Source organism: Diabrotica virgifera, chromosome 5 (genome assembly GCF_917563875.1).
Source record: "Diabrotica virgifera virgifera chromosome 5, PGI_DIABVI_V3a".
Lineage (NCBI taxonomy): Eukaryota > Metazoa > Arthropoda > Insecta > Coleoptera > Chrysomelidae > Diabrotica > Diabrotica virgifera.
The window spans coordinates 9,176,262-9,194,343 of NC_065447.1; the positions used below are offsets into that span (position 1 = coordinate 9,176,262).

The following is an 18,082-nucleotide window of genomic DNA, read 5'->3' on the forward strand; positions in this document are numbered from 1 at the left end:
CATTCTAATATTTATTTTTTAAAAGCTGTTTTAGTTTTTCGATATTAAGGTTTTTAATTAAGATTGGAGATTTAGATGTGGAAAATTTTTGATTTTCATTATTTATAAAAACGGCTAAAGTAAAGTGATTCATTATGTCAGTATGAAAAACGATAGGATTAATATTAATTTACTGTTTTAAATTAGCTTGAGTTTTTATAAATAAATGATGATTTATATTTAATGTTTTTTAAAAACTTTTAATATACAACGTGGGTTTTTATTGGGCGGGGGGCCCGCATCCCAACTGGAACCAGGGCCAGCGGATCTATCAGTACGCTACTGAATTGGAAGCATAATAATGTAAGTCGGTGGTGTTTTTAGTCATTGGCCTAAGTCATTCTTCTTTATTTATATATTATTAATAATTTTAGAACTTTGACTGGATTAGAATGATTAGTTTTTAAAAAAATGGAGTTTAAAAGCAAATAACAAATTTTTGTAGTTTGCAGAAAATGGTCTTTTCTTCAGAGTAGAAAGATTGACATCAGAGATACGAAAAAATGTTTAAATATGAAATTTTAGGTTATTTAATTCCCAACAACCTGGTTTGAAAAAAAAAATTTTACGGCAAAAATTGAGTGAATCGTAAACAAGGGCGGATCCAGGACCCATTTTCGGGAGGGGCCATGAACTTTTTTGGGGAAGAATATCAGGGGGTCTGGACATAATTTTCAAAAATTAAGGTTACAATGGTGAGTTTTAGGCAATTTTCATACACTTTTGAGTGCCGTAAAGGCATTCAAAAATTATCCTTATTAAAGTATTATTAAAGCCAGTACCAATTTCTACACATTTCTTCGGATCCAAGTGCAGTTCTTTCAACAAGTTTAATACTACTTTTCCCAATGCTTCTCCTGTCAGACGTTCTTTCCCTCTTTCTTCACCACAGCATGTTATCAATTGATTTTGACTAGGCTGCTAATGTACATATATTACTCGGGAAGATGCTGTAGATAGGTGTTGTTTAAAAGCCTTATCTCCTGATGCGATTTTAAACCTTAACAAACAATTACCCTTATTGCTAGATCCAGCATCTTCGTCCAGAAGCAGAAGGCCAACATCACGATGGCCTCTTAGAGAAATATTTTGTCGACCTAAGAAAACTATATAGACTCTACTATTGGTATTGCCTTTCTCTATTTTTTTGTATCTATTTAGACCTCTGAGGGTCTATCTGTGTAATGACTGACTTTTGCGAGTACGATCACTTTATAGAAAATCCAGGCCCTCCTTGTATTATGATGTTTTTTCATGGGTTTGTATGGCTCCGTCTTTGCCCATGAGTTTGGCGAAAGATGTTAAAGGTTTCGTGACAAGGCTTTGGGCTGTCATTTTCATCCCTTTATTGTGACCATAATTTTTATTAGAAAAATAAAATGCAATACTTTTGCAAACACTTTTGATACTGCAAACAATCCCTTTTGAATGTGCAAAAGTACTAACCAACTCCTTTGTTCTAAGTGCTGATGACCCAAGTAACGCTTCATTTTTTTTATTCTTTGTCTGTACAGAACATGAAAATGATTACGGCTTTGATGGTTGCCAAGGTCGTTCTAACAATTGGTACTTTGTAAAATTATCAACATTTTGATTTACAAAACATCATATTTTATGTCATTCTTGTAGCTTCTGTTATTGGTTTTGTTCAATTCTAGCCCAGGTCCAGAAGACATATTTATCCCCTGTTTTGTACATAATATATATGTAGTTCAAACTAAAAACTTTTATTTTTCTAAATTCTCGGAGGGGCCATGGCCCCCATGGCCCCCTCCCTGGATCCGCCCTTGATCGTAAATGAGTATTATCTAAAAACATTGATTTTTTCGATATAAGACTAATACTTTCGATAGCGAATAAATCGAAAACTATTAATTTTATCAAAAAAAATGTATAGAACATTTTTAGCTTAGAATGAATGTTTTTATCAATTTTTGCGGTCAAAATATAATAAAAATTTCCACCCCCGAGATGGGGTGGCAACCACCACCACGGTAAAAGCGTCTTTTGGCATCATATAGATTTTGATCCTTGGACTATCCACCACTTATTCTCAAATTTTCAAGAAAATCGATCCATTCTGTAAAAATTGCGAGGTGAAAAGCTTCGACTTTTGGACAATGTTTCATTTCAGTTCAGAGATGATCCACCATCTCCATACGTACGTTTTGGTCTCTCCAGACCTCTTCAGTAGGGCTACATGAACACCTCTGAATCGAAACGAAACGAATTATTTCAAAAATAATTCTGCGTATCGGACGCTGTAGCAGTAGCGACATCTCTTAAAGAGAAATGAGAAGTCTCAGATCTAAACAGTAAATCTGAACATTCTCTTGGAACCTCTTTCAGGTAACATCCTCAATATCTGCTTCTTTACAATTTATAAGGCAAGGAGACGACGAATAAAAGAGACGAAATGGACTCTACAATATGCAGTTAAATTCCTTCTATTCTTCTAGGAAAAATTCCAACAAAAGTTGATTCCGTATACTCAAAATATATGAGTAAAATGAAAAATTAAAAACAGCTTATATTTGATTTCAGTTCAGAGATGTTATACTATCCCTATGCGTATATTATAATATCGGTTCACAACGTTCTTCGACGTCTTCCGATTTTCAATCTCCACCTCATTCTGTCATTCCATGGATCGTCCTCCAATTCTCTGTCCCTGATTTCTCCAACGACTCCCTCTCTCCAACTTCTTCTAGGCCTTCCTGGTCTGTGCCTACCTATTGGTTGCCATTCGAGAATCAGTCTTGGTATTCTATTCCCCGGCATTCTCCTTACGTGTCCGTACCAACTGAATTGTTTCGTCCTGATGTCGTCAACAATAGTATCTACCTATGTGTAAGCTCCAAGATTTCTCTGACTCTCTCGTTTGTTTCGATTGGTTTCGTTTCGATTCAGAGGTGTTTATGTAGCCTCGCTGAAGAGGTCTGGAGAGACCGGAACGGACGTGTGGGGATGAAGGACCATCTCTGAACTGAAATGAAACAAAAGCTGTCTTTAATTTTTCATTTTACTCATATTTTGAGTATACGGAATCAACTTTCGTTGGAATTTTTCCTAGACGAATAGAAGGAATGTGACTGCATATTGTATAATCACTTTCGTCTCATTTATTCGTCGTCTCCTTGCTTTATAAATTGTAAAAGGCAGACATTAAGGATATTACCAGAAAGTGATTCCAAGGGATTTTTCAGATTTATTGTTTAGATTTGGGACTTCTCATTTCTCTTCTTATTAATTTTCAATTTTAATTAATTTTAATCTTATTTTAATCAATCAACGTTGTTATCTTTGTGAGAAGGAATAGTTTAAATTTTTAGAAAAGGTTTGTAGGTATAAGTTTAAGTTTATATAAGATTTTATGAGAATTATTTTTGCAACATCGAAAACAATTAGTCTAAACAATCAGCTGCAGAAGAGGAATGTAGATTATTTATTTTAGTGGTATTTTACTACTGTGAAATTCATATTTTGTACTGTAGTACCACCAAAGAATATAGCCGTTAATAGAAGGGTACTGCCCTGTAACGTTTCAGCATATAATTTTGTGTTGCTACCGAGTAGGTGCATATGTGGCCTGACAACGACTACGGTATTTTCAAGGAACAAATAAACGTGACCATCTGTTCCATTCAAAAACTTCTTCTAGGAGAGTATATAGTATATATTCTAGTACTGTGGCATTTAAGTTTTAAAATAATTTTTTCTGTTATTAGGGAGTTTTTGTGCACACAAATACGTAAACGTAACCCATCTTTTTGACACATACGCTTGCGCATTAATGGTTGAACTCCCGTATCTCGATGCGTATTACCTAAAGTAGCGCTCTGATACGTACGTTCAGACGCATCCCTATCGAGACGAAAGTCACCGAATGCACACGAGGATCTTGCCCGATTGGCGATTACCTACCAATGGCTACCAAATGAACATTTCATCAGCGTACTACCCGTTTATAAATATTTAAGGTTATATTGGTTATTGGTGTCTAATTGAGTAAAATTATTCTGTGTTTGTAATTGGAAATTGGAACTTCATAATAGATTTAAAATTTTATTGTTTTCAAGTTGTCTATTAATAAAGCAAAACAAACAAATCTTGTATTAATTTAAGAAATACTGTGATCACCACAATTAATAACTTGATAAATAAATGACCTAATTTCTGTAAAATTTTCAAATAAATATGAACAAACTATTTACATTATACTGGAATTCTGATGTAGGTACAATAATTTACAACTAAAAAGTAGGTATAAACAAAAATAAAAAAATTTTAACCTAAGGAAAAATAATATTTTTATATTTAAATAGAAGCAATAAAAACCATACAATTTCATCATTCATTTATCTTTTTTTACATTTGTATATTAATTGTATATTGTGTGAACATTGTTTTATTTTTTTAATGTCAACGGAATTTAAAAATTACTTTACGATTTGCTTTACGTTACGTTAAGGCAGTCACAAAAACTACCTATTTTAACGTTCATCCTCTACGACACGTTAGTGGCTTTACGTATACGGAGATGCGTACGTTACGTAGCAACAAAAACTCCCTATTATTCCATTAACTTATAGGCAAAGTAACATACGAAGTGCTGTATAATGGGTTGCCTATACTAGACTATACTTAACTCAACTGTCACTACTTTAAAACTAAAATTTGATTTTTTACTGTTTTAGTTTTTACTGGTTTTTACTCAGTTTTAGTTTTCAACAAAAAGTTCTGTTAAAAGTTTTTTACTAAAGTGCAGGTTGCTCGCTGCATTTTACATTAAATAGTTACCAATTCGAAACGGCATTAAAGTTTCTTCAGTTCATACTTCATACATAAATCAACAGTTTTTACTGTCGGCTGATGTCAAGTTTTTTAATTATTTCCTAGCATTATTATTAAAATCTCAATTGGCGAGATAGCTACAGGTGTTGAAAATAGATGCAACGAATATAAGACTCTTAATAATAGAAAGGAAGCACTGACACAAAGTTAATTTATACATATCCAAGTATATAAGACCAAGTAAGTACCTACCAGTAGTAGTATTCCATGAACACTTCTTCATGTGCCTTATCCGTTCCGAGCGTTGGCAATTAACATGGCTATTCTGACTTTGTTTATGGCAGACTGAATAGTTCGGCAGATGATAATCCAAACCATTGCTGGAAGTTTTGGAGCCACGAATGTCTCCTCCTCCCTGGACCCCTTCTGCTGTCAATTTTCCCTTGGATGATCAGCTATAGTGGTCTATATTTATTGTGCCTCATAATGTGACCCAAGTGTTCCAACTTTCTTTTCTTTATAGTTATTCCTACCTCTCTCTCTTTACCTATCCAGCATAGTACCTTTGTTGATCACATACTCAGGCCAGGATATACGTAATGTACACATAATATATGCTTCAATACCTGTAAGCCCACATTTTAAAGGCCTCTACTTTTCTCATAAATGTTAGGCCTTCATTCCTTATAACAAAACTGGGAATACATAACATTTCAGAAGTCTAAAACAAACTAAAAGAATCGTCAGAGTTAGCTAATAATGCCTTCTTCTTCTTCCTGACTTTTTTCCTTTTCAGGGGTTCAGTTCAGTTCCTTACTCTTCTTCATCTGTGATTTCTGGCCATCATACCTTTTCCATCCAAGTCTTTCTCTTAAGTCCTTCTATCTTATGCTCCATTTTCCTCTACCTCTCTTTCTCATAACTTCTAACATCTATATCCTTTGTCGTTGTCCTAACGAATTTTCATTTCTACGTCTCATATGACCAAACCATTGCAGTATTTATTCTTGAATCTTTTTTTTTTGAGACTGTAGTCACCCCTGCTTTTTGTCATCATGTAGTTCCTGATCTGAGTTAGCTAATACAGCCTAAATGAGGTTTTTCCTTTATAGGATAGGTAATATTTTAATTTGTCTAATACTACATCAGTTTTTTTAATCATAGAAATAGTATCTATTGTATCTATTTGTTACAGTGATATTGATGACATATCAACAGACTCGATACATTTGGATATATGGGATCATGATGACGAAAGTTCAGTACTGGAAGCTGTCAGCAAGTTGAATGAGGTACGAGGAGTAAGAGGCCTAGGTAGATTCTTCAAACAAGTATGCCAATCAGCAAGACAAAGTTCTCAGGACGATTTTCTAGGATGTGTAACGATTCCAATACAGGTGAGTTACACTTTGAACCCAATTTTACTTAGCATGTTTTCTACCATAGATCTTTTGTTGTTTTTATGTTTCCTATAAGTTTCATGAATAAAATCAATGATGTAATGGTAATAGAGATGTTTTAATGTAACTGTGTATTTTTTAAGGTTCATTATATACATATTCTGTTTATATAAGTCTTCCCTTATATGATTCTTCGATTTATAGCCATGTAGATGAACTGGTTGTTCTGATGTTGATGATTTGGTTGATGTATATTTATAACCATGTAGATGTAGATGAACATATCCTCTTTGTTGTTATGCAAATCATTGTAGAACATTTCTTAGCCCTGGAAGATCACACCTATTTTTTATTAAATAAACCGCACACATGGGTATCAGATACCCAATGATTTTTTGTGAAGAAATATAAAAAAGTAAATATTTTATGATTTCCAGAGACTCTCTAATCACTATTGAATACATAAGAATAATTAAATCAGTCATTTTATTTTTTCTCTCTTAATTGTAGTAACACAAAGGAAAAAAATATTAAAAATACCTAAAAATAATTAACAAACATTTTCTAAAAACCGGAAACATAATTCATCATGTTTTAATTTATTTTAACAGCAAATGGTCTTTCTAACTAAAATATGACATCTTTTGATTATAGAACTCATATTCATTCTTAGCCAGGTATTTCAGTTTCCCTCATTTTAGTGACTACATTCATAAGGCAGTGTGGCTCTATGCTCCATGCATTATACTTTATAGCAAGCCAAGCATGCACTCTTTGCCTTTCCATCTTTGCCTTTGCAGAAATATCACCTAGTTTGCGTTACTAAATTTGTGGGATGTTGTGTTGTTAGGTCATTAACTTGAACACACACTTGCTTGCAAACCTCACATGTGGGTGCTACATACCCTAGCCTGTATTCAATAAATTTTCGTGATTGGAAATATTGCTCAAATGAGACCGCAACTACACACCCGTCCTTGGCAGACTAGAGACTGAATTTACATAAAGCAGCATTACCATTAAAATGCAGCTGCGCAAGCTACATGCAACTAAGTGTCACGATGGGTATCTCACACCCAAGTGTGAGCTTCCAGGGTCAATAATACTGAGTTCACTCTTTTCTTCTCTTGTAATTACGTGGTCAGCAATATATAAAATTCATATTACATATCGACAGTTAAATACCGAAACCTCATAAGTCAAAATCCACAACTTTTCAGGAGAGCGAACGAACTTCCTTGCTTAGTACATGTTTTCCTTTCTCTTCTTTATTTTCTGTTAAAAAGTATGTTTTGGCATGTTTTTTCAAAGTCATAATTATATAAATACTGAGAAAGAAAAAACATGTACTAAGTTTTTTCGCTCTCCTGAAAACTTGTAGATTTTCACTTAAGAGGTTTTTGGTATTTAACCATCGATATGAATTAAATCTGAATCGTCACAAACAGGCCATAGAAAACTCAATGAGAAATTCTAAACTGTTGAATTCCTGCTTAAAATTGTTCTACAAATTAAAACAGGCCACACGCAGTGCCGAATTTTTATAACAGTAATAGGTAATATTGTTAATATCAAACTGATTCAGTCACAATGCAGTTAATAGATGTTAATAATATTTGAATTGTCACTATTTTTATTTTGTGATTTATTGTTTAAAAAACAATTAAGTCAATGAAATGTATTCAGTTATGGACAAATAATCTTAAAATACGCAATAATGCATAACAAGCTTCTCTCTATAGATCTCTAACTCTCTGCTAACTCTCTCAGATCTTCATTTGTCTTTGTGATCCAAACGTTGTTCTCCATTTTCCTCCAAATATTTTCCATAGTACTTTTCATTCCCATATCTGCACCATTTCTTTTCGCTTTTTATTTAATGTTCATGTCTCTGATGCATGTACATTTTCTCTGATGCATACTCTAGGCTTAATAACCGTTCTGTATATTGGTCTGTCTTCTGTACTTTTTTTATGGTGTTGAATCATGGACCTTGAACGAGGATATGTGCCAAAAATTGGAAGGATTTGAGATGTTGCTATATCGTAGAATTCTTAAAATCCCATGGACTGATTGGGTCACAAATGAGGAGGTTCTTAGAAGAATGGGGAAGAATCGAGAAGTACTAATCATCATCAAATCTCGAAAGTTGGAATACTTTGGACACATTATGCGAAATGAATCCAGATATGCCCTCCTACAAGCCATCCTGCAAGGAAAAATATTTGGAAAGCGAGGTCCAGGAAGAAGAAGAACATACTGGTTAAAGAACCTCAGAACCTGGTTCAACACAACATCTTTGCAGCTTTTCCGCGTTGCTGCAGATAAAGTGAATATTGCCATGATGATCGCCAACATTCGTCACGGATAGTCACATCAAGAAGAAGAAGATATTGGTCCAATAATATTGGGTCTAGCCAGACATTTATTTTTGATGATATTGGGTATTGTTTTCAAGAATATTCCTTGGCGTTCTTGTGGACCATATCCTATAGAATAGAATATAGAACTTTTTAATACAGTCTATGAAATTGGAGAAATACCGGATGATTGGCTGATTTCTTCTTCCATTGCAGTCAATAAGAAAAACAACGCTAAATAATGCGAAAAATGCAAAGGTCACAGAATAATAAGTTAAATGAGCAATATACGAATAATTTTTTATAAGAGTTATACACTACTGTAGTATTTAAAAAAATATTAGACCCTAGCATGAGTAACACAGTGAGGATTTGGCAATGGAGTGGGATCTAGAGAGGTGTATGCCTGTTTTATAGATTATGAAAAGGCCTTTGACACAGAAGGTATATATAAAAAATTATTAATAATGGTGGTAAATAATATTTAATCACAGGTTAAAATTGCATCGAAATTATACCTCAAAGCTTTTAAAATCCAAATGCTGAGCACGTCTTTTAAATATTTGTTTAAATTTTAACTTTTCTCTTATTCGCGAAAATTTTTTTCCAATTTTAATATTGAAACATTTTTCCTTCTGAGTCGTGAAGCTATTTCTATCGTATCGTCGCAATCAAATCGCAAATCCCTCCTCTATTTTCCCGGTGCTGAATGGGATATGTAGTGCTATCCCACAAAATCGCTGTCTCGACTTCAATCTCGGCGAGTGAACAGACGAACATAAGTTCTAATAAATCACGTTATAGTTCACCACCAAAACCGAGACTCGCTCTGCTAGGCCGAGGCCGGATAGATATATAAGACAACGACAACGACACGATGTCGATGGTTTTATGATAAAAAACCAACAGAGAAATGTCAATGGGAGGACATAAGGTTATGACCTCAATTTTTATGGGACAGGTGATAGGTTTTAGTGCGGGAAAAATTGTGGAAATAAATAATTTAATATGAGGTGTAAATTCTATGAATGGCGCACTATATAATCGAACAAGGATACGTGAAACTTTTGAAAAAGATTTTTTTTTCAATAAATATTTCGCCATTTGCTAAACAAATACAAGAAGATTTTTTATTGTGTGACATTTGACCTGCTTTTCTTAGTATATTAAATAATCTACTGGTTTTGTTATTTACCACACTTACCCTACAAGGAATACAATAAACCTAGGAGAAAAAAAAACCATTGGGAGGGAAAATGACTAGATGACAAAACCATATTGGCGAATAACAAAATAGACAACCAAATAAAAGAAAAAAGAAAGCTTACCAAAAGTCGCTGACTACAAAATATCAAGAATCCAGAAGTAAATACAACTTATGAAACAAAAAAAGAAATAAAGAGCAGAAAAAACCAATCTTACCAAAAAGATGTAAATATGTAAATAACTAGATGGGAAGCTCAAAGGCGTGGAAGGCATGAAAAATATTAAGGAACTTCAGACAGAGTACCCATGAAAGGGTAAAGATAGAACCAATACAAATGGAGGAAAGGATAAAAATAGAACCACACTAAGACGGCATGATAAAAAAGTTGGAAAAAGAATTTGGAAGCTGGTTTTGGAAATTAATTATGATAAAATGCAATACATGGTCACTGGAAATACCGCATAAGACCTAGAAATAAATAACTCAATAAAGCATGAAGGACACAGCCTTTCCTTCTTCTTCTTTGTGAGACCCAATTATGTATTTGGTTCGGTAATATTTCGTGTAGTATTCTTCTCAGCAGCTGTACCAGGACAGTTTCGATTTTATCCTGTCTACTAACGCCGTGTGTTTAATCTCAAATATTCATAAATTCATATCCGAGAATTAAACAATCTATTAAACGCTCTGTGTATAGCCTAATTTTAGTTAAAATGTTATTGTATAACAATTGCCTTATTATCGCCGAACAAATCATGAACAATATTTTGAAGATTGCACAGAAATGCTGACGATTAATAAATCCTTTGATATTTGGTAATATGTAATATATAGGTATGTAACAACGCGGGTGGGGCTTGACCCAGAAATACCTATATTGCCACTAAGAAAAGCGTACATTCATATTCATTCATTCGAATCACTCGATACAGCCAAGATGTAACTTCAATTAGATGATTAGCTTTTATACGTTGTAACTGTTAACATAAGTTTTTATTTTTCCCGGGTCAGAGTGTTAAATAAACTTGTATCATTGTAAATTGTTGTTTCGCTACTACAGCAGTCCGAACGGCTCCAGCAACGATTCAAGGCTCAGCTAGAAGTTTTAACTGTGCTGATCTTTTTCATGGTCCTTCGAGTCGGATTTTATTCCGAATTTCTTCATTTCTGATATACTTTAATAACTTGAAAACATCTTTTATAAAAAATTGTTCCAACCATATTCATTGTTCTTTTATTCTACATAAACGTCCTTGATAAAACTACAATTCTGGCAGAAAAATGTAACACAACACCTCTAGCTAAGTTTTTGAAGTATCTAGTTCTTTTCCAGACTTTCCAAATTGCTTTATGTTTTGGCATATCTCCTCATTGTTTTCAACTTCGTGCTGTTTTAATTATTATCCAGTAATGTTTATATTGAAATATCCAATTCGCTTTAAATTTTATAATGCTTTTATCGGCTGAGTAATATTAACAAATATTTTACATTGTATATTTTATAATTATCTTGTATCATCATCATTCTCTTTGCCTTATCCATATGCGGGGTCGGCTTCCCTAATTGCATTTCTCCACACAATTCTATCTTGGGTCATATCAATGTTAATCCCCTTTACCAACATGTCCTGCCTTATCGTCTCCTTCCAGGTCTTCTTTGGTCTTCCTCTTCTACTCCTTCCAGGAATCTGCACTTCAGCTATTCTTCGTATTGGGTGATTAACGTCTCGACGTTGAACATGACCAAACCATCTTAACCTATGCTCTCTCATTTTGGCATCAATTGGTGCCACACCTAGACTTCCCCTAATATACTCATTTCTAATTTTATCCTTCTTTGTCACTCCACTCATCCATCTAAGCATTCTCATTTCGGCCACATGCATTCGTTGTTCCTCTTTCTTTTTCACTGCCCAACATTCAGTTACGTACATCATAGCCGGTCTTATGGCTGTTTTATAGAATTTTCCCTTTAGCTTCATTGGAATTTTTCTGTCACACAACACACCACTCGCTTCTTTCCACTTCATCCATCCAGCCCTAATTCTACTGCATGCATCTCCATCTATTTCTCCATTACTGTGTAATACCGATCTTAGGTACTTAAAACTATTGCTTTTCACAATCATTTCACCATCCAAACATACCATTTTATTTGTAGTAACTCCATCTTTACATGAACATTCCAAATAGGTACTCTGTTTTTGTTCTACTAAGTTTTAAACCTTTTTCCTCCAGAGCTTGTCTCCACTGTTCCAGTTTTTGTTCTGAGTCTCTTTCACTATTTCCTATTAACACATCATCAGCATACATTAGGCACCATGGAATGCTACCCTGTAGTTTCGCTGTTGTCTGGTCCAAATCTAATGAGAACAAATAAGGACTAAGCACCGAGCCTTGGTGCAATCCTACTTTCACCTGAAATTTATCAGTCTCTCCCACACCTGTCCTAACACTAGTCGTTACTCCCTCATACATATCCCTCACAATCTTTACATATTCATCAGGGACTCCTTTCTTATTGAGTGCCCACCACAGAATCTCTCGAGGAACTCTATCATATGCTTTCTCAAGATCAATGAATACCATATAAGCGTTGGTCTCTTTATTCCTGTATTTTTCCATCAGTTGCCTTACAATGAAAATTTCATTTATAATTATCTTGTATATTTTATCAAATGCTCAAAATATATTAAATGCCGTTATCTTGCATTAACAGACTTTCAATTATTTAGCTATTCCTAATGGAATTACTTCCAGTTAGAACATTTAAAGTGAGACAGGGGGCCCACAAACGAAAGTTTACATTTCAATTAACGCACTTACGTATTCGCACTTAGTTCAGACATATCGGGCTTCGTCTATACCCTTTGTATTTGCGAGCCATAAATCATTGAGGGTGCACTGCGATGGACAAAGTCTGAATACTGTCAGGTGCTCCACGTTCCGTATTTCCCCACATTCACAAAGTGCGTCGTTATCTGTCTTGATGCCCCATTTAATGAAGTTCTGTTTTACAGGGGCAACACCTGTGCGTATGCGGTTAAGTGTCCGCCAGGTTTTCTAGTTCAGGTTTATTCCATTAGGTCGTTCTGGATGTAGGGGGAACAGTTCGGGTGGTTCGACGCTGACATTTCTCATAAACCTTTTCCTTGATTTAAGTCGGCTGGTTCTTGGGGGTTCGTTAAACCCCTATAATTGGTGCCTGTCATCGAAAGTTTGGCTGAACTTCTTCACATATTATGAGACGCATCTACGGTCGTCTGGTGATGCGAATCCAGCTGCCCGGTACAGTAGAGCTAGAGGGGTAAATTTCATACAACCGGTAGTTATTCTACATGTTCATTTAACGCTGTGGTGACTATTTGGGCGTGTCTAGGTCTACCCCAGACGGGACCAGGATATTCCCCTGTTGAGAAACATAAGGCCTCAGCTGTTGACTTTAAGACCTGGGGGTTTGCACCTCACTTGCTCCCTACAAGTTTCCGGAGAAGGTTGTTTCTCGTAGAAACCTTTTGTCTTGTGCTCTGACAATGTAATTAATGTTAGTGACCGGTCTAGTATCACTCTAAGATATTTGGGCCTATCAGTATGTTCCAAGCGTTATCCCTTTCAAGAAACATTCAGTTCTACTTGCGCCAGACGGCTGTTGAGATGGAATGCACATACTTATTCGGTAGACGGAGTATAGTAGGGTTTGGCTTCAATGAGTTTCGTTTTTAGTAAATTGACATCATGTTTAAAGCCTCTTTCATTGTCGACTCTGCTTGTGTGAGTGTTTTCCTCTTTACGGCGGTATCAAGGTCGTTAGCGTTAACAAAACTCTCAGTCTGGGGGTGCATTGGTTGGTCGTTGGTGTAGATGTTAAATAGGGACGGCACTAGAACGCTTCCTCGAGGAAAGCCATGTTTTTGGGTTCTCCATCTGCTCTTCTTTCCATTTAGCACAACGTAGAAGCGTCTGTTACATAACAGTGATCTAATGATATTTACCAGGTCATAGTCAAGAAGTGTTATAGACATTAGTTAGCAAGGTTCTGTGGTTTATGGTATTATAGGCCGCTGTGAGGTCTATCAAGGCTACTCTCACTATCTTTTCTCAAATTCCTCCTCTATGTACTCTGTTAGGTTCAGCACTTGGCCTGTGCATGGTTTACCTGGCCTGAAGCCTGCTTGTTGTGGGATTAGTTTTGCATCTAATTTTTCCTGGATGCGATTTAAAATGAGGCGTTCATACAATTTATACAAGTGACATAGCAGAGATATCGGACCGTAGCTACTCGGTAGTTCAGGGTCTTTCCCAAGTTTCATAATGGCTACTACTTTTGATTTACGCCACAGTTTTGGAATCTGGTAGGTAGAGCGACAGATGTTAAATATATTGAGCACCCATTGTCTCGCTTTTTGTCCGAAGTTCAAGTAACGCACAAAATATATAGGCAAATAAACAGAGTTGGTGACTTAACTGTAGAGTAACATTTTAAATTTCGGTATGATTTCATTGTCTGTTCATATAATGGGTGTTTTTAAGCGGGTTGCATACCTACATCGCATATGGCATACAATGCGAAAAGATACGCACTAAGTGTCACATCTGGTTTTCGCTGGAATTTCGTTCACAGAAAACCAGATGTGACACTCAGTATCTTTTCGCAATGTATGTCATATGCGATATAGGATATTGCTTTGGTGTGCGAGTTCGCTAAGAGGTATAGAACTGCAAGTTGGCAACACTTTTTTACCTATCGACCATTTTAACATCTATCAAGTGATCTATATTTAGTCTCTTGTCTAGGCAATTATTTACATCACATAACTATCAAACTCTCCTCGTATACCTACCGATTCCTTTCCCGTGATACATACTCACATGTGAAGATATATGCACATATACATAATATACCATAAACACGGTTCTTCGCTTCTACGTACAGTAAAAAAATTCTCAAACTCAGAAGCGTCTCTTAAATTTGAATGTAAAATTTGAAGTACGTTATTCACAACACCTAAACTTTTCTACGTCACGCACTTAATTTTTTTCGCCATTTTCTTTTACCCTCTTCTTTATAATGTACGTCGTCATACCGGCTGTAATAATTTTATATTTTCTCTCTTTGCATATCTTAAAATTCAATTTAAAAAAGCGGATGTTGTTTTTTATGTTTATTGCACAGATTAAAATAAATAAAATATTTTTTCTGAAGTTAAAAATGCATGAAAAGACACAATTTATAGATAATCCAGAGATTTTATAACAAAGTTACAGAAAATATTGTAAATTTTGATCAATATTGTATGCTCCATTAATCTGCACAGTTACAAATATCCAAATAGTACCTACAAAGGTAAACAGCCAAATATATACCGATTGGTAAATCATCAAACGGGACATAGGAAACTCAATGGGAAATTCTAAACTCTTGAATTGCTGCTTCTCTAATTAATTTAAATCAACAGTCATGAGATGCTATGTGTACAGAACTGAACTCTGTATTTTAAAACAAATGTTACATTTGTTCTACGAATTAAAACACATGTCAAAGTTTTGCATATAATACATTTGCCAAAGTCTTCTTCTTTTACTTCTTGGAGATCTTTTGATCTGTTTAATTCTGAAGTTGCCTCTGGTTAATTTCCTGGGAGGTAGATTGCCAACTATCCCTCCATCTTTTAGGTGGTCTTCCGGGGGGTCTTGAACCGATACGGATGTGACCAGACTATCTCCCGCAGACATCAGGACAATGCAGATGCTTTGTTGATCTGACTCCTCAGGTCCTTTACTGGGTCGTGTTTGGATGACCATTGGACGGCCGGAATGGTGCATCGTGCATCTCACTCGCACTCGCAATTGACGGCCAACTAATACGCGCTTGGCGCTCATTGTTAATAATTAAAAGTAACCGCTTAGTAATCAAATAATGACAAAAATTTCTTCAGGACCTTGTAGGGAGGACTTTAAACTTTGATTTAGTCACTTTCTGACTTTCATAATAATAATTTTTAACTGAGTTATTAAGCCTTGAAAATGGCCATATTCGCGTTTTTCAAATTTTAAATCGCGTATAACTCGACTACAATCCATTTAAAAAAAATCACACTAGACCTTTTTTGCTCATAATGACCTAAAGAACCTGAAAAAAATTAGTCCGAAGTAAAAAAAAAGGTTTTTTTGAATTTATAATGAGTTTTATATGAAAATCGTAACAAGTTCAACTGCCTGTATAAATAAAAATAAAGAAAACAACAATGGTTTATTAATGCCATATTTTTTTCGTATTGTCAAAATTTTCAAGAATGATTGATATTGCTAATTTTCTTTATATCAAATACAGGGTGAGTCAAAACGCAAGTACATTATTTTCTCAGTAATTTTAAATAGAACACCCTGTATTTCATGTCACTATTGAAAAGTACCAGTACCGTACTTTAATTTTTAGATAACATTCCCTATGTCTAAATTTATTAGTTTTCGAGATATTTTCATTTTTCAATGGATCAGTAGCGTGGCCACCCAAATCACCAGAATTTAATAAACTGGACTGATTTTTTTGGGGTTACGTTAATCATGAAGTTTATAAAATACCTCCAACAACAAGGGGTGAGACGAGAAATAGAATACAAAGTGTATTTCGATGTGTTAATTTACAAATGCTTCATAGAGTAAGTAGCTCATTCAATGATCGTTTTTAGGCGTGCATAAATGTGTCAGGAGGTAATTTTGAACACCTTATGTAATTAAATATTAAAAATATTTTATTAAAAGTATCTTCCTATTTTTTCAAACATGTTTTTTTTGCAAAATGTATTACCGATAAATTCTTTTTCGTTCTTTATTTGTTACATTGTTATATTTACATACAAAAGTAGTGTTTAATTGTCTTCACAAAATGTTGTATTTTGTGTTTTCGTGTTTTTTTGTAAAATTTATTACTAATTTTCTTTCTTTGTTTGTTACATTTACATAAAAAAGCAGTTTTTAATTGTTTCAAAAATGTTGCATGTGGTGGCTGTGTTTTTTTTTTGTAAAATGTATTACTAATAAATTATTTTTATTTCTTTATTTGCTACATTGTTACATTGATTACCGGATTGATAATCAGTAATCGTCAATTGTCAATTCAGTCATGGCTTACTTAAAATTTAGATAAATTTAGACACCTAAAATAATTTGCTCTGAAAAATGAAAATATCTCGAAAACTAATAAATTTGGACATAGGGAATATTATATAAAATTTAAAGTACGGTAATGTTACTTTTTAATAATGATATAAAATGCAGGGTGTTCCATTTAACATTACTGAGAAAATAATGTACTTGCGTTTTGACTCACCCTGTATTTGATATAAAGAAAATTTGCAATGTCAATAATTCTTGAAAATTTTGACAATAAATAAAAAATATGGCATGTATAAACCATTGCTGTTGTGCCTATTTTTATTTATACAGGGATTTGAACTTGTTACGATTTTCATACAAAATTGGTTATAACTTTGTAAATACTCTGTATAACATCACAAACCTTTATATTTTTGTGATGGAGAAGTTAACAGGATTTCGAATATAAAATAAAATATAGGGTGTTCCATTTAAAAAACATAAGTTTGGTCTGACACTGTATTATCGAACACCCTGTAACATTCTAACTAATTTTCTAATGTGGAGCTCAAAGTTGGCTACAATTTTTGTTATTAACTTTTATTGCTATCTATTACTATAGCTGATCTATTGAGCTTTACCGCACTAATCAATCAACCTGTATGTATTTCATGTTTGGCAATTGTAATGTGTAATTTGTTTATTATTTATATGTATTTTATTAATTTTTACCATATTCTCCGGCTAACCCGGATTTTCGATAAGTCGGATCGACCGCGGTCCCGATTAATCCGACTTATCGAAGTTCCACTGTATTTAAAAAAAATGTTCAAACAATTTTCCGACCGCGGTATCTCCTGGCAACCTATGGATTTGTTATAAGGACCTCTTTTTTAGTAAGTTTGGGCAAAAAAAAACAAATCGGAATAATTTACCTAACGGGGGCGAGCATATAGCCTGGACTAACCATAATTCTATAGTTTTGTCACAAATAAAAAAAAACGTTATTTTATACATATACATGGTTTATTTATGAATTTTTCTCTTGCTTTTTATCTTTTACCTTAACAAATATTCTAGACATACTCGTTGGAGGTTGGAGTTCTCTGTTCGAAAAGCTCACAACAGAGCAATCATTATCGTCTCTCTCTTTCTGTATGTCGTTAGTTTTTAGTACTCCGGCGTTA

At 34.3% G+C, this 18,082-nt stretch overlaps 1 protein-coding gene across 1 annotated transcript in view; it reads left to right on the forward strand.

Annotated features, from left to right (window-relative positions):
* Nucleotides 1-18,082, forward strand: part of LOC126884928 (BAI1-associated protein 3) — a 368,259-nt gene that overhangs the window by 220,397 nt on the left and 129,780 nt on the right. Inside the window, exon 7 of the mRNA XM_050651279.1 lies at nucleotides 6,029-6,230. Coding sequence (XP_050507236.1) covers nucleotides 6,029-6,230 — 202 coding nt within the window. The remainder of the gene's footprint in view (nucleotides 1-6,028; nucleotides 6,231-18,082) is intronic.